This window comes from Asterias amurensis, chromosome 7 (assembly GCF_032118995.1).
Source record: "Asterias amurensis chromosome 7, ASM3211899v1".
Taxonomy (NCBI): Eukaryota; Metazoa; Echinodermata; class Asteroidea; order Forcipulatida; family Asteriidae; genus Asterias; species Asterias amurensis.
The window spans coordinates 22,854,063-22,871,418 of record NC_092654.1 but is presented as its reverse complement, the minus strand read 5'-3'; the positions used below and the strand labels follow the sequence as shown (position 1 = coordinate 22,871,418).

At 37.9% G+C, this 17,356-nt stretch overlaps 2 protein-coding genes across 2 annotated transcripts in view; one reads left to right on the top strand and one right to left on the bottom strand.

The window, feature by feature from the left end:
- The window catches only part of LOC139939507 (homeobox protein Mohawk-like), a 236,856-nt gene that overhangs the window by 143,427 nt on the left and 76,073 nt on the right, over positions 1 to 17,356 (bottom strand). The gene's annotated exons all lie outside the window — the stretch shown is intronic.
- The window catches only part of LOC139939701 (uncharacterized), an 83,951-nt gene that overhangs the window by 23,181 nt on the left and 43,414 nt on the right, over positions 1 to 17,356 (top strand). Inside the window, exons 5-17 of the mRNA XM_071935777.1 lie at positions 925 to 1,050; positions 2,019 to 2,075; positions 2,833 to 2,950; positions 4,360 to 4,523; positions 5,541 to 5,629; positions 7,302 to 7,446; positions 9,145 to 9,329; positions 9,944 to 10,032; positions 10,807 to 10,937; positions 11,875 to 12,009; positions 12,944 to 13,100; positions 14,226 to 14,362; positions 17,034 to 17,261. Coding sequence (XP_071791878.1) covers positions 925 to 1,050; positions 2,019 to 2,075; positions 2,833 to 2,950; positions 4,360 to 4,523; positions 5,541 to 5,629; positions 7,302 to 7,446; positions 9,145 to 9,329; positions 9,944 to 10,032; positions 10,807 to 10,937; positions 11,875 to 12,009; positions 12,944 to 13,100; positions 14,226 to 14,362; positions 17,034 to 17,261 — 1,761 coding nt within the window. The remainder of the gene's footprint in view (positions 1 to 924; positions 1,051 to 2,018; positions 2,076 to 2,832; positions 2,951 to 4,359; positions 4,524 to 5,540; positions 5,630 to 7,301; positions 7,447 to 9,144; positions 9,330 to 9,943; positions 10,033 to 10,806; positions 10,938 to 11,874; positions 12,010 to 12,943; positions 13,101 to 14,225; positions 14,363 to 17,033; positions 17,262 to 17,356) is intronic.

Below are 17,356 nucleotides of genomic sequence, written 5' to 3'. Positions count from 1 at the left end.
CTATTATGAAATGATTCAAATTTGACTAAAAACAACATGAAAGTCTGTCCCCAAGATAGACCAGGTTGGCAGCTTCACAATAAATTATTGAAAGTGTACGATAAATATTTGTTTTTTTGTGTCTCTGGCCAAGTGTGTGCGTATTCAATATCCTGAAAGTTGATATGATATTATGGATGTGTTATGACATCACTTCACAAGGTCACACTGGAGTGGTTTTACCATGCTTGGCCGATCGTATTGATTGAAAGATACCCGCATATCTGTGTTTTGTACTCTCTGTAGTCTAGTCATGGCTTGAACTTTGTGTAAATTCCCACATGACTGCAGGGCTTCAAGCTCAAAATGTGAACTGGACCAGAATAAATTCTACAACACAAAAAAACTTAATGAGAAAGAACTTTCTACAGAGTTTTACGTGTAAACTGTTTGTATTTATCTCATTTGTCGTATTGATTTCGACAGAATTGAAAGACAATCACTAGACTCAACTTAAAGTCAACATTTGTTCTCTATTAAAGGGGTATCAGACAGCTTAACCACCAGAATTAATAGTAAATAAACTAGGGCTAGATAGCTCAGTTGGTAGAGCACTGGCAAGAAAAACGGGTGTCGCGTGTTCATGTTATAATAGTTCTGGTAGGAAGTCAACTTTCTCTCTGTTCTGTATCTGTATCTGTATGCGACTGTGGAAACTCCAATCTGGTGGATATCCAGCACAGTAGACTATTGGAACTTAGTTGATGTTTTAGGATGTCTACGGTGGGTGATTGTCTGATTAATGCTGGGAGAGAGTTCCACTGTGCCCCTGCCTTCCAACCATGTGGTCCTCGGATCAAATATTTGTTGTACTTGTAGATCAGAGTGCTACATACTTGCTAGATATTAGGTGTAGATGACTGATTGTTTCTGTTTTATTTACAGATGTTACTTGAGCATGCAGCGTCCATGTTTGTGGAGAACATGGATAAAGATACTCCATGCGACTGTGCGGAGAGGCACCAGCATGTTGACATCGCTCAGCTGCTGGAATCCAAAATGGTCTTCTCTGTGAGTTTCCTGGTTGGAATTTTAAACTGAAGTTTTCAACAATGCAATTTTAAAAATGGTTTTTATTTCAATATTTCTGGGAATGAGACTATGGGATCCTGTATAGATGCATTGATTATACTGTATCATATTGCAGGCTGGCATAGTTCATCATTCAAGACACCAGTGGATAATATTGAATGATCAGATAGTAGGAGGGTTGACTGAGTACTGTGTAGATGCATCCACCACATGGTGTAAATCATGTGGATCACAGTGTCTGGTCAGACAGTTGGAGGGTTAACGGATGACTGTAGATACATTCAAAACAATGTACCACATTGCAGGCTGGCATAGTTAGTAATTAAAAAAACACAATACATGATGTTTACTTGTCAGACAGTAGGAGGGTTGACTATGTGGTGTACATGTGGATACATTCACCACACAATATCATTAAAGGCAGTGGACACTATTGGTAATTGTCAAAGACTAGCCTTCACAGTTGGTGTATCTCAACATATGCATAAAATAACAAACCTGTGAAAATTTGAGCTCAATCGGTCACCGAACTTGCGAGATAATAATGAAAGAAAGAAAAAATCTTGTCACACGAAGTTGTGTGCGATTAGATGGTTGATTTCGGGACCTCAAGTTCTAAATCTGAGGTCTCAAAATCAAATTCGTGGAAAATTACTTCTTTCTCGAAAACTTCGACACTTTAGAGGTAGCCGTTTGTCACAATGTTTTATACCATCAACCTCTCCCCATTACTCGTCATCAAGAAAGGTTTTATGCTAATAATTATTTTGAGTAATTACCAATAGTGTCCACTGCCTTTAAGGACCACTTTGAATTAGGTTAAATGGTCATACTGTAGGAGGATTAAACACTCGTTTCTTTTGGAGAAATTAAGGAATATCTCAAAATTGTATTTTGTTTGAAAGATTGTCTTGGTCTAGTTGTTAAGAATCATTCTTTCCTTTCAGCCGAACAAAGAAGAAGAAGAGGCTTCTGAAGAAGTTGGTGCAATTCAATATGAAGAGGTAAGTTCATATTGATAGAAAGATGATGGAACATCAAGCATCTCAAAGAAAGAAAGGTCTTCACTTTTACTTTAGGAAAGTATTAAGTTTCTCTGCAAGGAGAATATTGTATTAATATTTAAAAAAGGTTTGAAGTTTCAGAGTTTAATTTTTTGTTTCTGTTGAAAAAAGATGGCTGTTAACTTCCTGCTCTTAGATTGACTTCTCTAACTGTTCCAAGAAGCTTCTTAAAATCTGTAACTCGAGAGGCTAGTAGGCCTCTATCCTTCTCGAAAGGCAATGGAGTTATGAAAAGGGGGACACTGATTAGCTTGGGTAGTTAGTGGCACTTGCATCTGTGACTTGCAAGGCCTAGCTAGGAGTCACTGTCATGACGGCAGTTAGGACAGATGATCACGACAAAGCAGCAGTTTGTAGCTGCTTCCTTTGACAGCATTTCTCGTTGTGGTCTTCTTTACATCTGACGTTACTTGAGGAGCTGGTACATTGTAAAAGGTCAAACTGACATCATTTCAAAATGCCGCTGGATTCTGGTTTCAAACCTTTTTGCCAGCAATGACTCTCGCCCTTGAACTTAATAATAATAGTAACAGAAAAGTTATATGGAGCACAGTGTCTGGAGGACCATTGAAAGGTGCCGGCCGCTAGCAAATCACTGTGGTTCAAATGAAAGTAAGAAACGATGAGTCTTAAGATGATGTTTGAATGATGACATATCACTTGTTTAAAGACTCTTTTCGTTTTTTTGTTTTCCTAGACGTACTCTGGTCTAAGGTTACAGGAGCTTCAAGAAGCTAAGGATCTGGTGGTCGTAGAGACAGCGGATATGCTGAGAGTTCCTCTATTCACAGCAGAAGCGCTACTAAGAAACTATGGTACGTTTCTAGAATGACATTTGACAATGAAAATTGTTATTAAAGGAACACAGTGCCTTGGATTGGTCGAGTTGGTCTTTAAAAAGCGTTTGTAACTGTTTGTTAAAAAATGCATATGGGTAGGAAGATGTTGTAAAAGTAGAATACAATGGTCCACACAAACATGCCTCGAAATTGCACGGTTTTCCTTTTACCTCGTCGACTAACACGGTTGTCCATTCTCCCATAAATGGCCGACCGTGTTAGTTCGCAAAGTAAAAGGAAAACAACGCAATTTCGAGGCAAATCTGTGCGGATTATTGTAGTGTACTTTTAAAACATCTTGCATGCATTTTTTTAACAAACGGTTACAAACGGTTTTTATAGACCAACTCGACCGATCCAAGGCACTGTGTTCCTGTAAAAGACATTTTGTGTAAAAATTGCATGGGCGAATACAGGATACCTGCCCATTTGGTTGTGCTGCATGTGGACCAAAAATCAGGCCTCAAAATAACCCACGGTACCAACAGAAATTGCAATTGTTTATTGTGCCCTGTGCTTTTTCTGTGGTGCCCGTCTGCAAAGTTCCTTATACAAATTTACATTTTCCTCATAGAAGTGACCAGAGGAAAACTGCAGTGTCCCTTCATGAAAGAAGTTAAAGGCCTGGAAAATGAACCCAGTGCACTTATCGAAAAGAGAAGGGGTTCGCCCCGGTGTTCCTGGCTAGATTGGCAGCAAATTGCGCCACAGTACCTTGTAAACCATTACATGGTGCTAAAGATTAGGTCTTATATCTCAAACTTCGTCCCTTTCCTTGCAGTTATAATACCTGGCGCTTTGTATCCTTTAGCAAAAGGCGCGTTATAAATACGGTTATTATTATTATTATTAAAATGGTGGGCAGCATCTACGACACCTAGAAAACTAGTCACTCCATGCTGCAACTCTCTTAATACACAGCACTGTTTCAACCATATTGTTTGAGAATTTTCAAAGATTTTGATTTATCTATTTAAAGGAACATTGCAGAGTTGGTTTTGCTAGCAAAACAGTTGCTGGCAGTGTAAGCACTTTATGTTATCCACCACATACATAAACTGACAAATCTGTAGAAGTTTGAGATCGATCGGCCATCTGGGTCACGAGAGAATAGTGAAAAACCGATTACAAGTTTTGCATTGCATCGATGCCAAAACAAAAATGAATAAAAAGCTCACTGAGCAATAAACTCCAAACGCGAATTTAGATTATTTATTTCTCATCAAATATGATATTTCAGACAAAAATATTTCAAGGGATGTTTTCTAATATCGTCATCATTAGACCGTGTAAGTTTTATGTAAATCTGTGATCTTCACGATTTTTGTTTCTTACCAATTCTGTAACGTTCCTTTAATTGAATATTCCCCTTGTTTATTTGGCAGAGTGGTCGAGGGAAGCATTATTAGAATCCTGGATTCAGAATCCAACAGAATGTTGTGAGAAGTGTGGCGTTAAACCTCCAGAGAACCTCGACAGCTTCGCTGAGGAACATAAACTCACTTCACTAGTACCTAAACAGATCACACCTCAAGAAGAGCAGATTGTGGTATGTACTTTTTTTAGTAGAACGCTTAGTGTGGAAAGTTCACCAAGGCATTCAAACTAATGTATTTGAACAGAACAACTAAAGCAAAAGTTGCGTTTCCATTGTTATTATTATTTATGTGCCCATTGAAAACAACACACAGGCCGTCAATATTAGATAAAACTGTATACTATGATGCAAGGAAGCTCACCATTAAAAGTGTCCTCATTTGGTTCCATGTACTGTCATTTAAATGTAGTGGACACTATTGGTAATTGTCAAAGACTAGTCTTCACAGATGGTGTATCTCAACATATGCATCAAATAACAAACCTGTGAAAATTTGAGCTCAATCGGTCGTCGAAGTTGCGAGATAATAATGAAAGAAAAAACACCCTTGTCACACGAAGTTGTGTGCTTTCAGATGCTTGATTTCGAGACCTCAAGTTCTAAACTTGAGGTCTCGTAATCAAATTCGTGAAAAATGACTTCTTTCTGGAAAACTACGTCACTTCAGAGGGAGCTGTTTCTCACAATGTTTTTTACTATCAACCTCTCTCCATTACTCGTAATCAAGAAAGGTTTTATGATGATAATTATTTTGAGTAATTACCAATAGTGTCTACTGCCTTTAAGGATATTACAATTTTCTTAAAAAAGAAATTAAAAAAATGGTTAATGGCCTGACGTTTTGACTGAGTGTTTCTCAAAGGCAAAATGACAACACAACACAACACAACATACATCAACTGGTACAAAGTGTAACAGAAGCAGTCGAGGGCAAATACATGAATAGAGGGTTGGAGAGAAGGGGCTGGTTTTACCTCAAGAAGTAGGAAACACAAATACAAAAACAAAGGTGGGAAGAGGGAGAAAAGGTTAATAATCGGTGAGTAAGGCAGACTAAAAAGGAGGATATCTGTTGGGAAAAGGAGAAGCCTAAGACAAAAGGTTATTATTAGTAATTTCCTGCTCGGATATTCAGACCATCTTAAGAACATTGACAATCAACGTCTTATTTCTATGTTTGTTTTTCAGTGTGATATATGTACATCTACTGTATCAGTAGAGGAAATCAGTAGTGATACTCCATGTGATCATCAATTCTGTAGAGAGTGCTGGGAAAGGTAATGTAGATATCTCATAAAATTCATCATCTCAAATCATTTAAGTTTCTACCCTAGGGTTTGTTTGATTTAGATGTACTCAATTCTGTACAGCTAATCATCATACCGTACCTACCATGGGGCTTGGCATTATCAAACTGAGGAGAGAACATGTATGTAGCCCTATTCACACCAATAGACTGTCTATTGTGATTTGAACAAGAAAATGCAGTGAACGATTTCCTTTGTAAAGCAGTTCAAAATGCTACACTAAATGTAATGGTTGCTACTCACAAATCACCATTTGCTACTTGGCATATTATATCAAACTCTGTAGAGTGTGTAGCCCTATTCACACCAATAGACTGTCTATTGTGATTTGAACAAGAAAATGCAGTGAGTGATTTCCCTTGTAAAGCAGAGCAAAATGCTACACAAAATGTATCAGTTGCTACTCAAAAATCATCATTTACTACTCAATATTGGCATTCAGTGTGCAAAATAAATTCCATTAATTATTTTGCTATGCAAAATTGCTGGATAAAATCGTTCTCTGATAACAAACCTTTTTCTGAAATCAAATCTTTGTTTGAGTTATATCTATGAAAAAAATATCATGAACAATAAAAGTACTTGTTAAAATTTTATAAAATTAGTTTTAGATTTTTTCATAGGTACAATTTGAAACAAAAGATTTTATTTCAGACAAGAAGTACTTTGCCTGATGTGTTTTCTCATTCCTATACGCGCTGATCCTCCAATCAGATTTGCAGAATGGAGTGGTGATATAAACTTATATTGATTGGCTAATATCACTACCTGCATCTTGTGTGTTCTATGTCACGCGCCAAGTTTGCTTGAAAATATGAAGGGTAGGGGACACAGAAGCGCTACATTTTTCCGTAGTCCACTCGTGCTTGTGAGATAACTTATATAGCCACATAAGTGGCCTACTCTCACAATCACTGAAATGTCTTTCCTTTTCAGGAATTTTTGCTATAAAGCCAGTTTTCTTTTGTGCAGCTACATGTAAATAAATGCTCTGTTGAATTCCACAGAATGGCATTACTCACCTCAAAGGCTAATTGAAAGAACAAAACATAATCTCACAAACAAAAAAGTCAAAATATTCAAGCTCAAATTTTGCTGGTACCTAAATTCAATAAATACAAAAAATTCTTTTGAATGTTTGAATTTATAGTAGAAATACCATCTGTCAGTAACTACTTAAAATTATATCTAAGTTATAAAAATGGATTGTAAGCTCATAAATAAAAGTTTATGGCTCTGTGTTGCAAAAGTGAAATATTTCCATCCATTTTTCAAATGGATTAGAATAGTTAAATGGTTGTGATAACATTTATTTAGCACCTCAGACAGCCTTTTTTATGAACTTCACCACATATTGATAATACATTATTAGAATTTACGAGAGCCTATTTTTCATTTGAAACAGATGTAGTCTAAGTCATTATTTTTGGTTGAACAAAGTCAAATTTACAGGAAAAGGATTTGAGCCTGCAACCTCTGGATTAAGTGTTCAGCGCTCTACGAACTGAGCTATCTTGTTGGCTGTATTTCTTCTATGTCAATATCTTTAGAAGCCAAACTTATAAAATACTTGGTCAGTTTCCCTTGTGGTTCAATGACTTGATATCTTAATTATTATTATTGTATATGTTTTTTTATATAGATATTTGAGTGGTAAAATAAAGGAGGGAAATGCCCACAATATAGTGTGTCCAGCGTATGACTGTGACCGGCTGGTACCCGCTGAGGCTATAGAGAGACTGGTATCCTGCGAGATGGCTCGCCGGTACCTGCAGTTCGACATCAATGTGAGTATGATCCATAGAGTTATAAGGAAGATGGTAGTAGCACCTAAAGACTAACTGATTACGTACAAACTGCATGAGATTTCGTAGCAACAACTACTTCATCAGATCTTTGTAGTTGAATTTGTTGTTGCTACGAAAGCTTTCTATTGTTGTCTATCATGGAGTTAATATAATAGAACAAGTAAAGGGGATTACAAAACCATGTTACATGACCCCAAAAGAAGCAGTTATGGCCATGACAAAAATCCCTACTCATTGTGAATGAAGATGTGTGTAATATAATTTACCAGTAGAAGCTTTAGCTTCTTGAAAATCACAGAGCAATGTTTTCAGGAGAGTCGCGCAAATTTGCTGTACATACTAAAATAGTTTTTGTCCCACTGAGACTAAAATTGTCATTCATTATTCAATATTACTTATCTGCAGTACATCAGCAAGTAATATTTTATAAGAGGATTCTGCCATCATTATCTTTAAATTATGCAAGTTTAATGTAAATCTGTGGACTTTTGTGTTTTGTGTCGCACAAACCCTTAAAGCCATTGGACACTTTCGGTAAACAGTATTGTCCAAAGGCCCACACTTCGTGTATCACAACTTATATAAAAAATAACAAACCTGTGAAAATTAAGGCTCAATCGGTCATCGGAGTCGGGAGAAAATAACTGAAAATCGTGACATGTGTTTAAAATAAATCCTTAATTCTTGATATGGAGAATTGATAATTGTTTCTATGTTTTCTCAAAAAGTAAAGCATTTTATGGAATAATATTTCAAGAGAAGTCTTTCACCATTACCTTCTGTAAACCCTGTATGTTATTTGAGAATAAGGTTTTCAGAATAGGAAAATGTGATCTTTTGCAATATTCAAATGCAGCTGGCGAGGGTTAAATGTTTCTGTAACTTCCCACAGGATTAAGAATTTCCATTAAGTTAATTTCCTCTTGCCGGTTTATTTTGTCTTTAGTTTTAAATGTGCAGCCAGAAATGTCTTTCCTGTTACATTTCCTAATCCAACTGTCACATTAAGTTTTTCCCAGAAAATGAAGAATGTTTTGTAAGCAACTGCTGATGAGTCAGTCTCATGAAGAATGATTTGACTAAAGAGGGGCATAAGGTCGAATTCAGATTAGTGAGCCACTCATTTGCAAATAGATAGAGTCATTATGAAGGGGGGGGGCAAAATTGCAAGTCTCTGGTAAGGTTAAACTAGCGTTAAATATTTGATACTCTTTCTGAGCGAGATTTGAAACATTACGTCATTGGAAGTATCTGACCTCACATTAAAACGATGTTAAATGCCATTTTTGAAACCCTTCAAGTGCAATTTTGGTCAAAATCAAAAACCAAAAATCGAATCAAATTATATGGTTTACATTTTTGTACAGAGAATTTTTAGTTTATCATCAATGACTCTCACCCCTGAATGTAGAAACACCATGAGCGTCAATGAGTGACAGGTTAGAGCGTTATGTAAGAGGCCACAGTTGTTTCCCGCAGTCCCGTACTATATTTTGACATTGGTACTTCCATGTTGAAGCACCATGAGTATCACTGGGTGATGGATTTGAGGCCTCTGGAAAAAGCAAAAAGTGATACTATTGTTGAGACCCGGCACTATTATTTCAGTATAAAAATGTTGACAGTGATACGTCAGAGGGAGAAGACTAATGACTGAAACGATTTCTCATTTTACAGGCATTTGTGGAGAGTAATCCAAAGTTAAAGTGGTGCCCAGTTGCAGGCTGCGGTCGAGCAGTGCAGATGCCTCAAGTAGAGTCTCCCACAACAAGTAGTAATAGACCTAGTGGGGCTAGTAGCCCCTCATCCCCGCCCTCTATATCACACGCTGTGGACTGTGGTCAGGGTCATATCTTCTGTTGGTGAGTTAACACTCCGGAAGGAGGTGGTCGAAGGATGGGGCTTTGTAACCGTTCAATTGTTTCAATCCTTTATAAATGAAGGTATACACAATAAAACTAACCTGTGAAAATTTCATTTCAAAAGGTAATAGCATTTTTGAGATGTCGCCAAAAATTTCCGGAGCAGCTTAAATTCAAATTTTGTGGCTTAAAACTTTTATCTTTTTCCATTATCACATTACTTCAAAGTGAAATGATTCTCAAAATATTTTATACTATGGAGAGTTGCTGCACTTTTTAAATGTCATTATTTTTAGGGGTGGTTACCAATGTATTCATTCCCTTTAAACATCAGTTGATTTGGGGTTCTTCTGGGGAGTGGTTAAACTTCTGTTTTTGTTTAAAAAAAAATCTTTTTATTGTACTGTTGTGATGGGAAGGGACTTGTCATGTTTTTATGTGAAAATTGGAAATGAATGCTGGCGTGATGAATATAAAGAATTGAATTGAATAGAATTGTTGTAGTTTAGTTCAACTTGTTAGTGCATTTGCAGTTTTTAAAAACTATTTTAGAAGATGTTTTAACTTTTGTTGAGACTTTATTGACCCTCTCTTCGTCTTGTTTTGAACCCCAGGGATTGCAGCGGTGATGCCCACGAGCCGTGTAGCTGTGAGAATTGGAAGAAATGGCTGGACAAGATTGCCGAGATCAAACCTGAAGAATGTAAGATAATAATAATAATATAAATAATAATGAAAGCATTTATATAGCGCCCCACAAAGAACGGAGCGCTTTACAATATACAAAGAAACAAACTTGCCTCTTCCTAAACACCAAATGTAACATGGCCTAGGCTGGTATGGTTGGCATCCGTCTTTCTCTAGAGACAATGATTGCGCTGTCAAGATTGCGCTGTCATATTATTGGTCAATCTATTTTAGTCCATATCAAGCTCGGTTTGATTGCATTGATTTTGAATGAAAGAAAGTTCAACATGGCCACACCATAATCAAGGTTCTATATACAAGGCCAAATTTCATGGCTCTGCTTACCACCGAATTCTGTGCATTCTCCACTTGCAGGCAAGCGCCGATTTTCTGTGCTAGCTGTGTAAGCAAAGAATGCCTGTAAACGTGGAGTATGCACCTGCACAAGCCAAAAATCCCTGTAATCTGTTAAATACGCTTGACGTAAGCACAGAATTCCCTTCTTCCGGAAGTGCTGATTCTTTGCTTACGGTAAGCAGAGCCATGAAATTTGGCCCTGATGGCCTGGTCAACAGGAACGATCAAAGGATCACTTTCACAAAGAAGAAACAGTGTAAACAATTTTTTTGGGGGACCTTCAAATTGTGGAAACCAAGGAAATAATACACCTAACTCAAGGCCTTGTGGAGGGTGCTTGTCAATGCTCCGGCCTAGTCCAATTAATGACAATAAAGAAAAATCTAATCACAAGTAAAATTGTTGGATTAAATTGTTTACATTTTTTATGAAGTGGCAAGCACTGATACAGAAACTGAGGTTGCCGCTAACTGTCTATGGCTGGTAACCAACTCCAAGCCTTGCCCGAAGTGTATGGCTCCAATTCAGAAGAATGATGGGTGCAATCACATGAAATGTACAAAGGTAAGAAGATTCCTTCTCTCTAACCAGTCAATAACATTCTTTCCTCCTAGTATCTGACCAGTCAATAACATACTTATCTCAACTACTGTCAGACCAGTCAATATAATGCTCTTTCATCTTTCTTTCTGAACAGACAATATCATCTCTATCCCTCCTATTGTCTGACCAGTCAATAACTTTCTTATTCTTCGTACTTTCTGACCAGACCAACATCCTTGTCACTCCTACCGTCTGTCCAGTCAAATAAACATCTTCCACCCTTTAGTCTGACCATTCAATATCATTCCTATTCTTTTTACTATCTGACATGTGGGACCAGACATTATTTTCCTTCCTACTGTCTGACTAGTCACTATCATTTTTATTCTTCGTACGTCTGACCGGTCAATATCATCCCTATCCCTCCTGCTGTCTGACCAGTCAATAACATTCTCGTGCATCCTTCAGCCTGACCAATGTTATTTTTATTCTTTGTACTGTCTGATCAGTCAATATTATTATCCATATCTCTCCTGCTGTCTGACCAGTCACTATCATTCTTATCCCTCCTGTCTGACCAGTCAAAATCATCCTTACCTCTTTTACTGTCTGACCAGTCAATATCATCCCTATTCATCCTGCTGTCTGACCAGTCTATAAAATCCCAGTCAATAACATCATCATCTCTCCTACTTTCAGACCAGCCAAGTTTTCCCTATTTCTACTACTGTCTAACCAGTCAATTTCATCCTAATCTCTGCTTATGTTGGGACCAGTCAATATGATTCTCTACCATCCTACTTTCTGACCAGTCAATATCATCTCTCCTTCTGTCTGACCAGTCAATATAATTCTCATCCTTCCTACCATCTGACTAGTCAATACCATACACATGATTTTGAACGCTAGATAAACTTTACCAGCCTGCACATACTAAAATCTCCATCTTGTGTTACAGTGCAAACATGACTTTTGCTGGGTATGCCAAGAAGCTTGGAGCAAGCACAGCTCCGAGACGGGAGGATACTTCAGATGCAATCGGTTTGAGGTCGTCACCAAAGTGGAAGAGAAAGCAGAGAATCTTCTAACCGACGTAAGCGACAAGAAAACAAATTTTCAAAAATGTGTTAATCCATTTATTTTATGAAGATTCAGGCACACCACTACGCTAAGCACACTTCAATTATGCTAAGAAGAAACGGGTTACCAGTAAAAGTACCCTGTAAAGTATATTTTGGGGGACTGGTTTTTCGGCTATTGTTTGCTGACTAGATGAATTCACCAATGAATTACAAGGTGCTGTGGCTCAATATGCAGCAAATCAACCAGGAACACAGGGATGAACCCTTTCTCTTTACGTTAAGTGCATTAGGTTATTTTATGTGCATAACACAACACTCGGGCTCAACCGCTTTTCGTCCCATCTGAAGGATGTAGCAGAAATGGTTAAGTGTCCAGCAGTCGATTTCACGAAATGCTAGGATTAATCCTAACTCGAGTTAGGACGAGTAACCCGTCCTAACTTAGGATGGGTTCAATTTTTCCTATGTATTTGGATACGGAACTGAACCTGTCCTAAGTCCTAAGATGTATCCTAAGTAAGGAAGAGTTTGGTGAAATCGACGGCAGGGGTCGATTTCACAAAGAGTTAGGACTAGTCCCAACTTAGGACTAGTCCTAGGAGATATTAAGAACGTATGGCTAGTCCTTAGTTAGGACGAGTAACTTGCCCTAACTCAAGATAAGACTAGTCTTTACTCTTTGTGAAATCCACCCCAGATCAAGGACACAAGTGTCTCGACCAGGACTCAAACCCACACTTTGCTGATCAGAAATACCAGAGTTGAATTCCGGTGTTCTTAACCTATTGGCCACAGTCCACTACTAGCTATTGCTGAGGCATTGGTAACTAGACATTGAAGATGCTTGCAATGAAAAGAATTTGGCAATTATCATTGCATGTTCGACTATGTGAATGCGCTTTTTACCGATAATTTAGAAAGGTTTTTATTTTATTTTTTGTCCAGGCGGAGAAGAAGCACAGAGACATGCAGGAGCTGAATCGATTCATTCATTTCTACACTCGGTTCAAGAATCACGGACACAGCCACAGTCTAGAAGAACCTTTACTCCGGAAGGCACCCATTAAAATGAAGAAGCTTGCGTCCCGCTCTGGGCCTACAGGTAAAAACTGCGGCCATGTTCATTTAAAGGATTTGGGTACTTTTTGTAACACAAAACACAAAGTCCACAGATTTACATTAAACTTGCACTGTTTGAAGATAATGATAGTAGAAAGCGTTCCTTAAAATATTAGTTGCTTAGGTGCTATAGTTTTTGAGAAATGAGTAAAACAATGTCATGAAACTGTGTTTTTACAGGCTAAAATAATTTTCGTCTCACGATCACTGAGACGAAAATTATTTTCTTGACATTGTTTTACTAATTTCTCAAAAACTACTGCACCTCGGCAAGTAATATTTTTAGAGAAGCTTTCTACCATCAGTATCTTCAAACGGTGTAAGTTTAATGTAAATCTGTGGACATTGTGTTTTTTTCTACAAAAAGTACGAAGACCCTTTAATGCTATTAAGAGGCATAATATTCTTCTGATTTCCAATTTAAGTTTTGCTTCATAAAATATAAATAATATTTTTTATTAAATAGGCTATACCAAATTTACAGGTTGGTCGATAAAATCGTGTCTACATTTTTTGCATAAAATTGGAGTTGTGTCAGACGGCTTGGCTTCAACCCCGTTGTGATTCCCTCAGTTAAATCAAAAGAAATTAATATCAAAGAGACGTACATTAGCTTGAGCCCCAATGTGGTCCATTGGTTAGACTGCAGGACTTGCAATTACAAGGTTTTGACTGTGAATCCCCCAAGCTAGTCGCTGATTTCAGTGTTTTCGTCTTGTTACTGATTCAAAATTTCTTGATTTGTGCAATTTATAATCATAGACGTTAAACCAATGCTTGTTTGAGAGAGTTTTGCTGTTGCCAACTTTGTGTTTGTATCCTCTTGCGGGAGTTTGCCGAGTTCACTAGATGGGGAGATCATCTTAACACTGGATATATTCAAACGCCTTATCAAAACTCACTTGTTAAACTCTAACTAGTTTTGTTTCTTTTTCTATTTTGACTTTGTACAGCGCATTGGACTCGGTGTGTAATGCGCTTTATAAGAACGGTTTATTAGTATTATTATTATTATTAACAAACAAACAAACAAACACCCCAATAAACAAACAAACAAACACAGTTGATGACACATCTGTTTGTGATCTTCCATTGCTCCAATACACAGGTTCGGAGTCCACCAAGTTTATCGAGGAGTCTATTCTTGAGCTACTCGGAGCTCGGCGGATTCTAAGATTCTCCTATCCCTATGGATACTACCTCCAAGATAGGGGCGGAAGCAAACAGATATTTGAATTCATGCAGGTACGTGCAATTATTTCTTTACTTAGTTTTTCGGTTTGTATATTTGATGAATGATTCATAGATGATTCATAGATGTAACCAGTAATCAAGTATGGTAATTCCTGGAGACCACATAGGATTGTGTGATTATATCACAGACCAACATCTAATCCCAATAAGTACACATGTCTAGTCAAAAGAAATATAAATATATTACATTTAAGCTGGTAATTTTAGGGGGTGTCTCAAAAGTGGGACATAATCTACATGTAGGCGCATAAGAACGTTCATGTGGGACACGCCCAAAATTCCTCGCCATCCCATTGGGGGCACTCTGTGGATTAGGTTTTCAGTTCCTACTTGAATGCTTGGGTTTTCCCCGGAATAAATCTCTGGGGTTTTCCTCCCACATCTAAAACTGAAATTTCTTCATCATCTTCTCTTCTCGTTTCGTTTAGCTCTTATTAGAGCGTTAAAAATATTTATCCAGATTGAGAACAGTTAGCTAGACCGCATCTTTGTGCCGCAGTACAGGACAAATCCCACACAAGTGAATTAGTATTTTGAAGGTCCCAATTGGACTGGAATGGTCCAGAGCATGCACTGGAATAAAGCGTTCCTACTGTTCTCAGTCATGCAACTGCTCCTCGTATCAGCTGATTTCCTCTTTTTTAAATCTCAGTTTTACCATTCGAAATTTGAAAATACTGTACAAAATCATTTGAATTTTGTAATTTCCTCTTTTTTGGTGGTTGCAGTTGTATTGTATTGTATTGTATTTGCACACATTTGTTGTTATTGCTGCCCTACATTTGCACATTTACACTATGTTCTGGCTTTTTTTGATACTTCATTAGCAAAATGGTTCGTGGCCAAGCAAATTTGAGAGGAATTTGGCTCTTGATTTAATAATGAAGTGGATTTTCTAACAGACTGCAAAAAATGTACCGGTTGTGAAGAATTTGAATTACTTGAACTTTATTATCCAAAGATTGCAAGGAACGTAAACGTCCTTCCACAAGCCCATAGGATGTGATTAGGCGAACATTTTTTGGCAGATTGAACACCTTGCTGGAATAATTGCATTGTAGTGTGTCATGGTCGAGTGGTTTAGAACATCAAATTTGTGGTTGAGTCATCGGAGTATGGGTTCTAATCCCCGTCATGACACTTGTGTTCTTCACCCAGGGGTACCATGGGTACTTGCAAGGGTAGAGGTGGATTTTTGTGTATGTAAAAGTCTCAAGAGTGCCATGGCAGCCCAGGGCTGTATACTTTCTAGGGGCTGAGAAAGATTAAAGGAATGTTATTGGCCCAGAGGACCAGCCGTCGATTTCACCAAACTCTTCCTAAGTTACGATTAATCTTAGGACTTGGGATTGGTTCAGTTCCGTATCCAAATACGTTGGACGCATTGAACTTGTCTTCAGTTAGGACGGGTTATTTGGATGGGACGTAAAGCAATAGGACTTCCGTGTTGTGAATGCACGTAAAAGAACTCAGTGCACCTGTCATTAAAGGCAGTGGACACTATCGGTAATTACACAAAATAATTTTTAGTATAAAACCTTAATTGGAGGAGTAATGGAGAGCTGTTGATAGTATAAAACATTGTGAGAAATGGACCCCTCTAAATTAACGTAGTTTTTGAGAAAGAAGCAGTTCTCCACGAATTTGATTTCGAGACCTCAGAATTAGATTTTTAGGTCTTGAAATCAAGCATCTGAAAGCACACAGCTTCGTGTGACAAGGGTGTTTTTTCGTTATTATGAAAATTGAGCTCAAATTTTCACAGGCTTGTTATTTTGTGCATTTGTTGAGATACAGCAAGTGAGAATACTGGTCTTTGACAATTACCGATGTGGCGATAGTGTCCAGTGTCTTTAAGAGAAGGGGTTCGCTCTGATGTTCCTGGTTTGATTGGCAGCAAATTGCGCCACAGCACCTTGTAAACCATCACATGGTGCTGGGTAAAGGAATAGGTCTCATACTTCAACACGTAGCAACACATAATACCTTGTAGAAAAATCTTGCCAGCGCATAGGGACATTTCGGTGATATGCACTATATATGAATAAGGGAATCAATGCGTGGTGAAGACGGTTTTCAACTAGTTGTTCAAATTCGCGCCGAGGCCTGGACTTGATAATTTTTCCAAGACGAAGTCGAGGTAAATTATAAAGAACCAGGCCTCGGCGGGTTTAAACCACTAGTTGAAAACAGATTCAACACACTTTGATTCCCATTCATAAATACCTTTTCGGTCAAAAAACATCAACACTTCTTGGTAAAATAAATGCAAAAATAAGAATTCTTCAATGATTTCTTTCAACACAACACCCCTCCAGCTATGAAATGGTAAACCCTCGGGTAAACAACTCCTTATAAGGAGATGATGTGCGCGTCGTGCGTATCGCGTGATGTTGCACAACTGTTTCAGCCATTCTTCTCGACCAATAGGAATGAAGAAACTGTCTTATAAGCACAGGTGCAAACTCACGTGTCACGCCCATGTTTCAACACTTTTTACTGGTGTTATATCATCTGTTCAAACTACCCCACAGGATGCACTCTCGACCAATCAGAATGGATAAACTGTCTTAGGTATTTATGAATGGTTTATTATAATGCACTTTATGAGAACTAGTTATTATTATTATTATTTTTATTATTATTATATATCTTTTTTTAGAATGAGCTTGAGGAGGCCACAGAAACTCTCTCCCAGATGGTGGCTCGTCACTACCTCCGCACCCCGCGCCATAAAATAGTCCAAGCTGCTCAGCTGGTGCTACGTAAGCGTCATGAGTTCCTCTCTGCCGTCAGTAAAGGTCTTCTACCCCCGGACACGCCCCCTCGGCCACCTCGACGGCCGTCAAACCACCACCAGTCAAGCTGGGATAGTGACTCGGATGAAGAGGTTTGATAATTTTTAGAAAATAAAATAAAAGCTCTTGAGGTGTTTTCTTTTATTGATCAGTCCTTGGTTGGTTTTCTTAACTTCATGAATGAAGT